Here is a 12,125-nt window from a genome sequence, read left to right on the forward strand (position 1 = left end):
GCATTATTAACATTTCTGGATATACAGTATGTGGGAGTTTCACATGTTTTGATCTTTGTGGTATATCTTGTTGAAGAGATGGGTCTTTAGTAGTTTACGGAAGTTGGTCAGTTCATAGGTCGCTTTTATGTTGCCTGGCAATGCGTTCCAGAATTGCGTGCTCGTATAGGAAAAGGTTGATGCGTGCAATGATCGTGCCCACTGCCTGTCCAGTGTCTCCTTCCGCAGCTGTGCAAGATCCAGAGGACTCTGCGATCTGGCTTGGGCCAATGCGGTCATCGGGGAGCACCAGATCTGTCCGGCCCTGGGGCAAGGGAGAGGGGCAGCCTCAGAAGTGATCACATCCACTCCTCCCACAGCCATGCAAGGTCCCGAGTACTCCGTTGCACTCCCTGCCCAGTGATCGGGCTCAGTGTCACTGCAGTGTATTGTGCTCCTGGTACTCCAGTGTGATGCGCTACAGGCAATTCAAGTGGACTGCTGTCAGGGTTGTTCCTGTGGATGGTCCCATCTCTCCCACCGCTGGCTCGTGGCCTCAACCGGCAACCTCACCGGTGATCTCCTTGCTGCCTTCCACTGATGTCTCCTCCCGCAATGGCAAGCCGTTCCGTGGAGGAGACCCAAGGTCCAGCCTGCTCAGCTATGGTGCACTCTAGGTGCCATGCTGCCCCAGCACTCCAAATCTGTCGATCCTTGGTCACTGGAGAGACACGGCCCCCACAGTGATCGCATCCTCTGCCTGCCTGGTGTCTCCTCCTGCAGCCATGCAAGGTCCCGAGGACTCCGTCGCATTCCTAGCCCTGCAATCTGGCTCGAGCTGATGCAGTTGTAAGGCAGCACCTCACTGGAGCTCCCATCTACTACTACTACTACTTGACATTTCTAAAGCGCTGGCTGCCATCTTACTTTTACACCCCTCACTCCTAAAAACATAAACGTACAAATTCTTTTCTAAGCAAAGCTTTACATCACCGTAGCGCTCATTTTCAAAGCACTTAGCCTCCCAAAGTTCCATAGAAACCTATGGAACTTAGCCTCCCAAAGTGCTTTGAAAATATGCCTCTTCAAATCTCCCAGTAAAGTAATGTTCATTTAGCAGAGAGGTTTCCTCTTCTCTTAATATTCCCTCAGAAAAGGGTTTAGTTTCAGTATAAAATGATTATTGTTGTTTCTCAGGTATCTCTTAACTTCTCTACCATAAGCTCAACTCTCACTAATCTACTACTACTACTACTACTTAACATTTCTAAAGCGCTATTAGGGTTACGCAGCGCTGTACAATTTAACCTAGGACAGTCCCTGCTCAAAGAGCTTACAATCTAAGCTTTCTGCATCTACTATATCTACCTCCCACTATCCCAGTTTTAATAAACCGGCTGCACATCCTGCTTTGGTCACTCCCAAACCTATTTTCTACTCATCCTCCTCCTGTTACCATCTTCTGTCCTCCCAACCATTCCTTCATGTTCCTGCCAAGAAACATGAGATGCCCACAAGGAACATTTTGAGAAACAAACTGACTTTGTCAGACTCCAAAGATACTGTGAGTACTTACGATGGACAATGTCTCCAATGTACTTATTGAGGGTCCTTGTTAACTGATCAGCTCCATAACCCTTCTTACAAGTTCTGCTGAATGTTTCTGTCAGTGCAGTGAAGCCTGTACCAAAAGAATTGCAAAATTAGCAAAATCTGTCATACAAATGGAGTTAAATGTCATGTGTAGAGGGGCATTTGCAATAAACCATTTAAGTACGATTTTTGGATGGTTTGCTAAAAACGTCCAAAAATCAAATGGTGAACATACCCCAAAAATAAACAGGTTTGAAAATGACTTCGAAAATCCCCTTTATCTAGAAGCTTTGTGGTCAGTACATTTTTCTTTTGGGACCATTTTGGGAAATAAAACGTCAAAGAGAAAAATGCCAAAAAAATAGCCATTGAGATGTCTGGGGGCCATCATTCTTAGTGCACTGGCCACACAGACATCCTAGCAGAGTACAGGGCAGCCTAGGGGGCACAGCAGTTGACTTCACATAAAAGGTCCCAGGTACACATCTCACCATAACCCCCTTATATTGTATAGTGATCCCTCCAGGAGTAGAAAAATACCTACTTACTTCACTGTACGCTTCAATAGCTCTCAAGCTTGAAAATGTCACCTATATGTAAGTACAGTAGGTATTTAGTGTATTTTGGAGGTCTCACACATTCCACCACAAGTGTACCAGTTAGAGTGAGTTATGGGCGTGGGTCTCCTTCTCTACAGTCCACTGCACTGACCACTAGGCTACTCCTGCGAACTGCTGATTGCTCTAATAGGAAAGGCCGTCATATCTGAAGCTGTGATAGAGCCTGGTATGTACTGTCACTGTTGCCTGTTAGGGGTCTAGAAGGAGGTCAGTGATCACTGGGGGAGTAAGGAGGCTATGCCTTCATCCCTCCAGTGATCATTTGATCATTTAGGGTACCTTTTGGTCATTTAGTTGTCATTGAAACAGGTCTAGCCAAAAAGTCTTAATTTTGTCCCTAGACATTTTCATTTTGCTCCACTATTGCAGAAAAAAGCCTATCTTTTAGTTCCACCCATGTCCCACCCAAAACATACCCCAATACGCCCCCCTTGAAATATGGACAAACTGTGGAGCAAAACGTTTAAAATCAGGGAGTCTAAAATCGCAACTTGGACATTTTTGAGAGAAAAACATCCTTCTGCCACCTTACTTTCCTCTTTCTCCTCGACCTCATGTTGCTTGATTCAATTCTACCTCTGTCAGGTCTCTCAAGGGAAAACTGGATTCGTGAGCCCTTGGACCACAGCCGTAGGGCGGCAGTGGCAGGCAAAATCCCCCAACCAGCACTGGGCAAACACACCAACAAGACAGGGCTACAGATGCTGGTAAGCAAAGCAGGAACACAATGGACTAGAACGCTCGGACTGGACCACAGGACAGGAACAAGACTTCATCTGCACTTGGCCGTCGTTCCCTAGGGGTTGAGCCCCTAGGTGCGGGCAGCTGGCAGGACTTACAGGATACAGGAACACACACAGGGAATCGGACTCCAAAGCAAGCTTGACTAACAGGGACCAGGAATCAGGACTCAGAACTGAGAGTACTTCCTCAGACAACAGGATACAACAATAAGCTTGCACAAACAGGGACCAAGGGGAAAAGGCAGAGGGGAACTAGAGACACAAAATAAGACAGACAAGGCAGAACACAAAGCTAGGCTACAACTACAAACTAATACCAGAGCATTAACAGAAGGCTGAACACAAGGCAGCCACAAAACACACAGAGAAACACTGGAGAGAAACAGACTCACCACAGAGTACTGCAACCGGACAGAACCATCCCAGGTGCAGTAAGGTGAGAGCTAATTACACATCCAGTGGCAGCAGCTATCACAAGGAGACAGAGCAGGAACTACAAGTAAGAGGAAAATAACAAACACCACTGACCAACAGACTCAGTGAAGCAGAAGGCAGAAATGCCCCAAGACAGACACAATGAAACAGAAGGCAGAAATGCCCCAAGACAGAACCACGCAGAAGTGCAACAGCACACCGACTGACTTATAGCAATGCAAAGGCAAACTTAGGAAGTTCCCAGGTGGTAATAAAGACACTACAGGTGAGGCCACCAGCAAGGTGGGGCTTAGCAACACAACAGCAGAGCACGGCTTGGCTGGAACAGTATCCTGGCACAGACTAGGCTGGACTAGAATGGATTTCAGGATTTTCACATAAGCTTCAGAATTTACACACCGACTTGGCTTGGCTGGAGGAACCCCAAAGCAAGTCCGACAGGGAATATAGTCACAATCATGACAACCTCATTTGACCACAACACAATCTTGTATTTGTTATCAACCGACTGGCGAACGCCTTTACGGTACTCTGTAAGCTACATTGAGCCTGCAAATAGGTGGGAAAATGTGGGGTATAAATGTAACAAATACATAAATAAATGACATGTTTTGGACGTGTTTTTGTTTTGAAAATGAGCCCCTTAGGTTCCCAAATCAATGCATATGTAGTTAAATATCCTCTGACACAGGAATTTTGTGGGAATGTGTACAAAAAATCATGATTACCAGCTTTTTATGCTTATTCAAACTGTGCCCAAGTAACAAGAGAAAGTAGCATTGCAATGTTTCCCGTTTTATATTTACTATTAAAACTGATTAAGGACAAGCATGATATAGATTCTTACTAAAATAGGGTAAATGAGTTCAGACACTGGTCTACGCTGCAGACATTATACCAGCCTGATGCACAATCAAGAGTAAAAAAGTACATTAATGTTACTGAATGCGAGGAGTATGTGCTCCAAAAAATTACCATCAAGAGCAATATATTTCTCAAATTATTTTCTAATATATAGATTTAATTTCATGAAGGACAGGCTCAGAAGGCAGCCTGGGAAGGAAGCTGAATCTCCAGGGAAACCTAGTGCTGGATCCTGTTCCTGGAGGAACAGGCTTCCCTGGTTTCCCTGGAGATTCAGCTTCCTTCCCAGGCTGCCTGCTGAGCCTGTCCTTCATGTCCTATTTTTAGCTACCTCTCCCCCAAGACTCCCGTCTTGTCTGGCTACAGGGATTCTTGCTGGAAGCTGATAGAACATCTGTCAGGCTTTATGTGACTTTTATTAATTGATCAGTAAATGCTCCATCAATCAATATATTACAGAACATCCATTCATTGACCCCTGAGGAAGGCTGATACAGCCGAAACACGGACCGTGTTGGGTCCTAATAAAGGCTTTTCTGGAGCATCTTACCCTTGAGTGTGGTGACTGATCTCTTGATATTGGGCCCTCTCCACCCTTTTTTCTGTTATAGGTGAGAGTCAGGCCAGTTTAAAAAAAATCCCAACAAAAATCCCCAGGGGACTGGACAAATTTAGGCCTGCTACTGCAGCACTCACTCAAAACTAGTACCAGACACTTAACTTCCTCTCCCTTCCCTCAGGCCCACACAGAATCTAAATGTAGCCACCTAGTGAAGTTTAAGTGGATAGGTTTAGTTACGCTCTTAGTCAATTTTGAAAGACTTTGGTCTAACCAGCTAAGTTCTGCTTAAACCGCCCTTTCAATGTGGGCTTTTCAAAGAGAATACAACAAGGGTCAGCGGTGTCTTTAGGTACAACATCAAGATACAACCAAGATCAACAAGATATACAGGTATGAGTCAGACCACATGTACCCAGGCTCTGTGTTCCAACAGCCTCTCTTTCTTCTTTTTTTTTAATTTATAGATAGGTGATAATTTATCCTCACTGCTCTCTACGCACAGCCTCTGTACCATGCTTAGCCCTGTTAACAAAGCTTAGCAGTTCACCCATCCTACCCACTAATTACTGCTAGTGAAGTTCTACTAGTTTCCTCTCTCATAACCAGTGATCCAAGGTCTACCACTCCCACCCTACATTGCCCCTCATGACCATGGTACTAACACTGCCTAAGACCAGTATATGCAGAAATTCCACAGTATGAATGTACAAACCCTATCCCTCTTATGTACAAGGATTGTAAAGAAGAGACAGAGGCTCTTTGATTGTGGATCTCAGAAGAGGACAGAGTCGTATTATGAGGTTGTGGAGAGAGGCACACAGAGTCCAATCATGGATCTGTGATGGAAAGACAAAGGGTCTGGTATTACCTGAAATATCAGCAAACAGCAAGACCCCGTTAAACTCCTCCACAGAAGGAAGTTCTTTGGTGTGATCTCCATAAACGACTAGATCAGGGACATGGGCTGCAACTTTCCCGATTTTATGGGGGTAGAAGTGCCCGATCTCCTGTATGGACATTGCTAATGATAGCCAGGACTGCTTGCCTCCTTCATTCAGGTTGTAGCCATCACACACTGCTGTTAGAAATTGGGTCCCAGCCCGGCAGTGATATCACCCATAACCATGGAGACCCCACAACATCTGCAGTTCAAATAGCAGAGCAGCTACTTGTTGAGACATGTCACAATCTTCCAGTGACATCACAATGTCCCAAGATTCTCTACATCCATCTGCCCAGAGACTAGAGTCTGGCCCAGTAATGTTCTCCTTAGAGCTCTCATCATTGCTCCAGCCCAATGGCGTAGCTAAGGGGGGCCACGGGGGCCTGGCCCCCCAAATTGGCTCTGGATCCCCCAGTTTGGCTGGCGGGGGTCCCCAACTCCCGCCAGCTGAAGCGTTTATCCCTCTCTGGTCTTGCTGCCTTGCCTACCCTGCTCTTCTCAGTCACGCCATGCATGCTCGTTTTAGTGAAACCGAGCATGCACGACACTTTGAGCATGTTCCGTCTCATTAAGACAAGTGTGCACGGAACAACTGAGAACAGAGCAGGGCAGGCAGTGCGAGACCAGCATGGGACAAACGCTTCAGTTGGCGGGGGTTGGGGACCCCCATCAGCCAAGGTATCATCATCATGCAGTGGCAGAGGGTGCCGGTGGCTGGGGGGGGGGGCAACGGCAGGGAGGCAGGACAAAATATGCCCCCCCACTTTGGGCTCTGGCCCCCTCTCCCGTCGAGGTCTGGCTACGCCCCTGCTCCAGCCACATCCCAAAAAGTCTCTTCTCCAATGCTTCATTCACCCAGCCCATACTTACGCCACTTCTCTCCCCCAGTCTGGTCTATCTTTTCTCAAAGGCACCATGGTTGGCCTGTTACAAAGAGTGAGATATACCAGCCCAATGCAGGAAATCAAAAGCCAGAGTGGGATTTTTTAAAGTGGTGTATATGGAGCATAAATTTGAAAAGATTTGTGAGTACTGCATGGCTTTGCAAATGCACAAAAGCAACAACAAAAAAATGGTTTTGAGCTTTCTCTGGCTCTATTTCAACTGTGATTCTTTAATCACATATAAAAACCAAGACTGGAAAGGTGTAATCCATGGACCATGGCACAGGCATACAGTTCAAACTCCTCTTATTGACTTACAAGTGCATTCACTCTGCATCTCCTCAGTACCTCCCCACTCTTCTCTCCCTACACTCCTCCCCGGGAACTCCTCACAGGGTTGCCCAAATCAGCATAATCAAAAGCTGATTTTGGGCATCCTCAACTGCTTTATGTCACGGGGATGACTAAAGTTCACGGGGGAGTGTCGGAGGCATAGCAAAGGTGGGACTTGGGCGTGCCTAACACATGGGCGTCCTCGACCCATAATGGAAAAAAAGGGCGTCCCTGACTTTACCTGGACCTGTTTTTCTTACGACCAAGCCACAAAAAGGTGCCCGAACAGACCAGATGACCACCGGAGAGAATCGGGGATCACTTCTCCTTACTCCCCTAGTGGTCACTAACCCCCTCCTACCCTCAAAAAACATCTTTAAAAATATTTTGTGCCAGCCTCTATGCCAGCCTCAAATGTCATACTCAGGTATATCGCAGCAGTATGCAGGTCCCTGGAGCAGTTTTAGTGGGTGCAGTGCACTTCAGGCAGGCGGACCCAGGCCCACCCCCCCCTACCTGTTACACTTGTGGTGGTAAATGTGAGCCCTCCAAAACCCACCACAAGCCCAATGTACCCACATCTAGGTGCCCCCCTTCACCCATAAGGGCTATGGTTGTGGTGTACAGTTGTGGGTAGTGGGGTTTGGGGGGGGGGTTGGGGGGCTCAGCACCCGAGGTTAGGGAGCTATGCACCTGGGATCAATTTAGGAAGTCCACTGCAGTGCCCCCTAGGGTGCCCGGTTGGTGTCCTGGCATGTGAGGGGGACCACTGCACTACGAATGCTGGCTCCTCCCAAGACCAAAGGGCTTGCATTTGGTCGTTTCTGATATGGGCGTCCTTAGTTTCCATTATCGCCGAAAATCAGAAACGACCAAGTCTAGGGATGACCATCTCTAAGGACGACCAAAGTTTTGGGCGACTCCGACCATATTATCAAAACGAATGATAGTCGTCCATCTTGTTTCGATAATACTTTTGCAAAGGATAAGGCTAACACAGGAGTTCTTCTACATCGCGGCTGTCTTTTATGATACCGTGTTTCCCCGAAAATAAGACACTGTCTTATATTCATTTTTGCCCCCCAAAATGTGCTAGGTCTTATTTTCAGGGGCTGTCTTATTTTTCGGGGAAACATCGGGGTTGGATCGGGGTTGGCCCACCCGCCCTCCGTCGCTCGCGGAACTAACCTTAAATGCCTCCTTTCACCTTCGCAGCAAGCAGCAGCAGGGTAGACCTCTCCTTCCTTCCGTGCCCCGCCCTCGCCTGACATAACGTCCGCGAGGGCGGGGCACGGAAGGAAGGAGAGGTCTGCCCTGCTGCTGCTTGCTGCGAAGGTGAAAGGAGGCGTTTAAGGTTAGTTCCGGGTGGGTGGTGGGGGGGCCCGGCGACCTCGAGTGGGGGGAGCGGCCTGGGGTTGGCCTTGTCTGGCTCTCGGCGGCCCTGCTTTCAAACAAAAATTTGCTAGGTCTTACTTTCGGGGGAGGCTTTATATCTACCAATTCAGGAAAACCTCTACTAGGTCTTATTTTCGGGGGATGTCTTACTTTCGGGGAAACAGGGTAGCTCTGCTTGGTTTTAAAATGTTTTTCTATCCCCATTTTGGAGACATTAGAGACATACAAACTTCACACAACTTATACCCAAACCTTGACCCCTGAGGCAGGCGTTGTTTAACGCCGAAACACGGTCCGTGTCTGGTCATTTATCAATAAAATACTCCTGTTGTCTCAGTCATGAAGGCCCAGTGTTGCTTCTTTTGTTTCTGTACTTTTTATGTATGCTGGTTACCCTCTCTGTTTGGTTTGTCTATAATATCAGCAAAATTCACCCTTTCCTTTCTGAGCACACTACCAGAACCCTCATCCACGCTCTTATCACTTCTCACTTAGACTATTGCAACTTGCTTCTCATAGGTCTCCCACTTAGCCATCTCTCTCCTCTTCAATCTGTTCAAAATTCTGTTGCAGGACTAATATTCCGCCAGGGTCGTTATGCTCATATTAGCCCTCTCCTCAAGTCACTTCACTGGCTTCCTATCCATTTCCGCATACAGTTCAAACTCATCTTATTGACCTATAAGTGCATTCACTCTGCAGCTCCTCAGTACCTCTCCACTCTTCTCTCCCTACATTCCTCCCCGGGAACTCCGTTCATCAGGTAAATTTCTCTTATCTGCACCCTTCTCCTCCACCGCTAACTCCAGACTACGTTCCTTTTATCTTGCTGCACCATATGCCTGGAATAGACTTCCTGAGTCAGTACGTCAAACTCCATCTTTGGCCATCTTCAAATCTAGGCTAGAAGCCCACTTTTTGTATGCTGCTTTTAACTCCTAACCCTTACTCACTTGTTCAGCACCTGCTTTTTATCATTCCTACCTTAGTAATTCCCTTATTTCTTATTTGTCCTGTTTGTCTGTCCTGATTCGAGTGTAAGCTCTGTCAAGCAGGGACTCTCTCTTATGTGTTCAGTGTACAGCATTGCGTACATCTAGTAGCTACTACTACTACTACTACTATTTAGCATTTCTATAGCACTACAAAGCGTACGCAGCGCTGCACAAACATAGAAGAAAGACAGTCCCTGCTCAAAGAGCTTACAATCTAATAGACAAAAAATAAATAAAGAAAGCAAATCAAATCAATTAATGTGAACGGGAAGGAAGAGAGGAGGGTAGGTGGAGGCGAGTGGTTACAAGTGGTTACGAGTCAAAAGCAATGTTAAAGAGGTGGGCTTTTAGTCTAGATTTAAAGGCGGCCAAGGATGGGGCAAGATGTAGGGGCTCAGGAAGTTTATTCCAGGCGTAGGGTGCAGCGAGACAGAAGGCGCGAAGTCTGGAGTTGGCAGTAGTGGAGAAAGGAACAGATAAGAAGGATTTATCCATGGAGCGGAGTGCACGGGAAGGGGTGTAGGGAAGGACGAGTGTGGAGAGATACTGGGGAGCAGCAGAGTGAGTACATTTATAGGTTAGTAGAAGAAGTTTGAACAGGATGCAAAAACGGATAGGGAGCCAATGAAGGGTCTTGAGGAGAGGGGTAGTATGAGTAAAGCGACCCTGGCGGAAGACGAGACGGGCAGCAGAGTTTTGAACCCACTGGAGAGGGGAGAGGTGACTAAGTGGGAGGCCAGCAAGAAGCAGATTGCAGTAGTCTAAACGAGAGGTGACAAGGGTGTGGATGAGGGTTTTGGTAGAGTGCTCGGAAAGAAAGGGGCGGATTTTACGGATGTTGTAAAGAAAGAAACGACAGGTCTTGGCAATCTGCTGGATATGAGCAGAGAAAGAGAGAGAAGAGTCAAAGATGACCCCAAGGTTTCGAGCTGAGGAGACAGGGAGAATGAGAGAGCCATCAATAGAAATAGAAAACGGGGGGAGCGGGGAGGTGGGTTTGGGGGGGGGGAAATGAGAAGCTCGGTTTTGGTCATATTTAATTTCAGGTGGCGTTGAGACATCCAGACAGCAATGTCAGACAAGCACGCTGAAACTTTGGTTTGGATGCAAGGTGAGATATCAGGGGTAGAAAGGTAGATTTGGGAGTCATCAGCATAGAGATGGTAGGAAAAGCCATGGGATGAGATTAATGAACCAAGGGAAGAAGTGTAGATAGAAAAGAGGAGGGGACCAAGAACAGAACCCTGAGGTATGCCGACAGGCAGAGGGATAGAAGTAGAAGAGGATCCACCAGAGTGAACACTAAAGGTGCGGAGGGAAAGGTAGGAAGAGAACCAGGAAAGGACAGAGCCAGGAATAGATTGAAGATGGAAGGGAATGGATGGCTGGGGAAGTAGAGAGATGGGGAATAGGAGAACTAGTGGGTGAAAAGGAATCTGAGAGGTAACTGAAAAGTAAAACAAAGGAAAAGGGGTTAGACAGGATAAAATTTGGGTGGACAGAGTAGAAAAGAAAAAAAAAGAGAGGAAAGAGCTAAAATGGAAAGGTCAATATGTCAGAGGCAAATGAAGTGAGGGAATGGAACAAGAGAGGAGTAAAAGACAAATGGACAGCTTGAAGGAGAAATAGCAGAAAGATTGGAAAGTTCAAAAGAGAACCTGGATCAACATGATGGAAAAAGAAAATGACCAGACAACAAAGGTGGAAAATGCATTTCATTTTATTTTGAATCTTAACTGAAATATGATAGCTTGAGAAATGTGCATAGCGGATGTCACTTTCCTCATGAGCTAAAGTGTTTCTGTTTCTATTTTGAGTTGGGAGGTGCTGGGGGAGATGTGGAGAATAGGGGGAGGAAGGGGGTGGGGCATTGAAAATTTTGTGCCCACCCACTTCGGGCTCTGGCCCACCCAAAATTGGCTGTCTGGCTACGCCACTGGCAGGGACTGTCTGTTACATGTTCTGTGTACAGCGCTGTGTATGTCTAGTAGCACGATAGAAAATGATAAATAGTAGTAGTTCATATAGGTTTGTTTGCTTTATTTTGTATATGGGGGAGGGGAAAGTTCGATTCTCCTAAGTGGCTTCAACTCTTTGACGCCAGGCCGTGTGCTGTGTGCTCAATCCTAAGAGCTTTAATAGGCAGGAGATGAAGTGACGTCAGAACGCTGAAACCAATTAGGGCAATCTAAGTTTCCCCTTCCCAGCGCAGCTGTCATCCCCAGGATATCCTCACTGAAATTTGGCCATCTGTATTGTATACAGTGTATTTATTTAGTTTTTAGCGTAGAAAAATGAGCACAAAATGCAGAGTTTAAAATAGCTGTTTCTACCAGCTATAATAATTTTTTAAGCTGTTTTTGTCCTCCACCTTTTAAGGCACTACCTATCCGATTGAAACAGCTTTAGAGTGGTGGGAAGCGGGACTGGTGGTTGGGAGGCGGGGATAGCGCTGGGCAGACTTATACGGTCTGTGCCAGAGCCGGTGGTGGGAGGCGGGGCTAGTGCTGGGCAGACTTATATGGTCTGTGCCCTGAAGAACACAGGTACAAATCAAAGTAGGGTATACACAAAAAGTAGCACACATGAGTTGTCTTGTTGGGCAGACTGGATGGACTGTGCAGGTCTTTTTCTGCCGTCATCTACTATGTTACTATGTTACAGATGAACCAACAATAAAAAAAACAACAATTTAAGAAAAATGACAATGTGAATGCAACAGCTCGTAGGTTTGCTTGCTTTGTTTTGAGTGAATGGGGATGACGGCTGCACTGGGAAG

General features: G+C 46.7%; 1 protein-coding gene across 1 annotated transcript in view; it reads right to left on the minus strand.

The window, feature by feature from the left end:
• Window positions 1-5,815, minus strand: part of LOC115475152 (adenylate cyclase type 10-like) — a 155,007-nt gene extending 149,192 nt beyond the window's left edge. Inside the window, exons 1-2 of the mRNA XM_030210893.1 lie at window positions 5,665-5,815; window positions 1,556-1,660 (exon numbers count right to left, since the gene is read on the minus strand). Coding sequence (XP_030066753.1) covers window positions 1,556-1,660; window positions 5,665-5,815 — 256 coding nt within the window. The remainder of the gene's footprint in view (window positions 1-1,555; window positions 1,661-5,664) is intronic.
• Window positions 5,816-12,125: the final 6,310 nt, after the last annotated feature.

The sequence above is a fragment of the Microcaecilia unicolor genome, chromosome 7, assembly GCF_901765095.1.
Source record: "Microcaecilia unicolor chromosome 7, aMicUni1.1, whole genome shotgun sequence".
Lineage (NCBI taxonomy): Eukaryota > Metazoa > Chordata > Amphibia > Gymnophiona > Siphonopidae > Microcaecilia > Microcaecilia unicolor.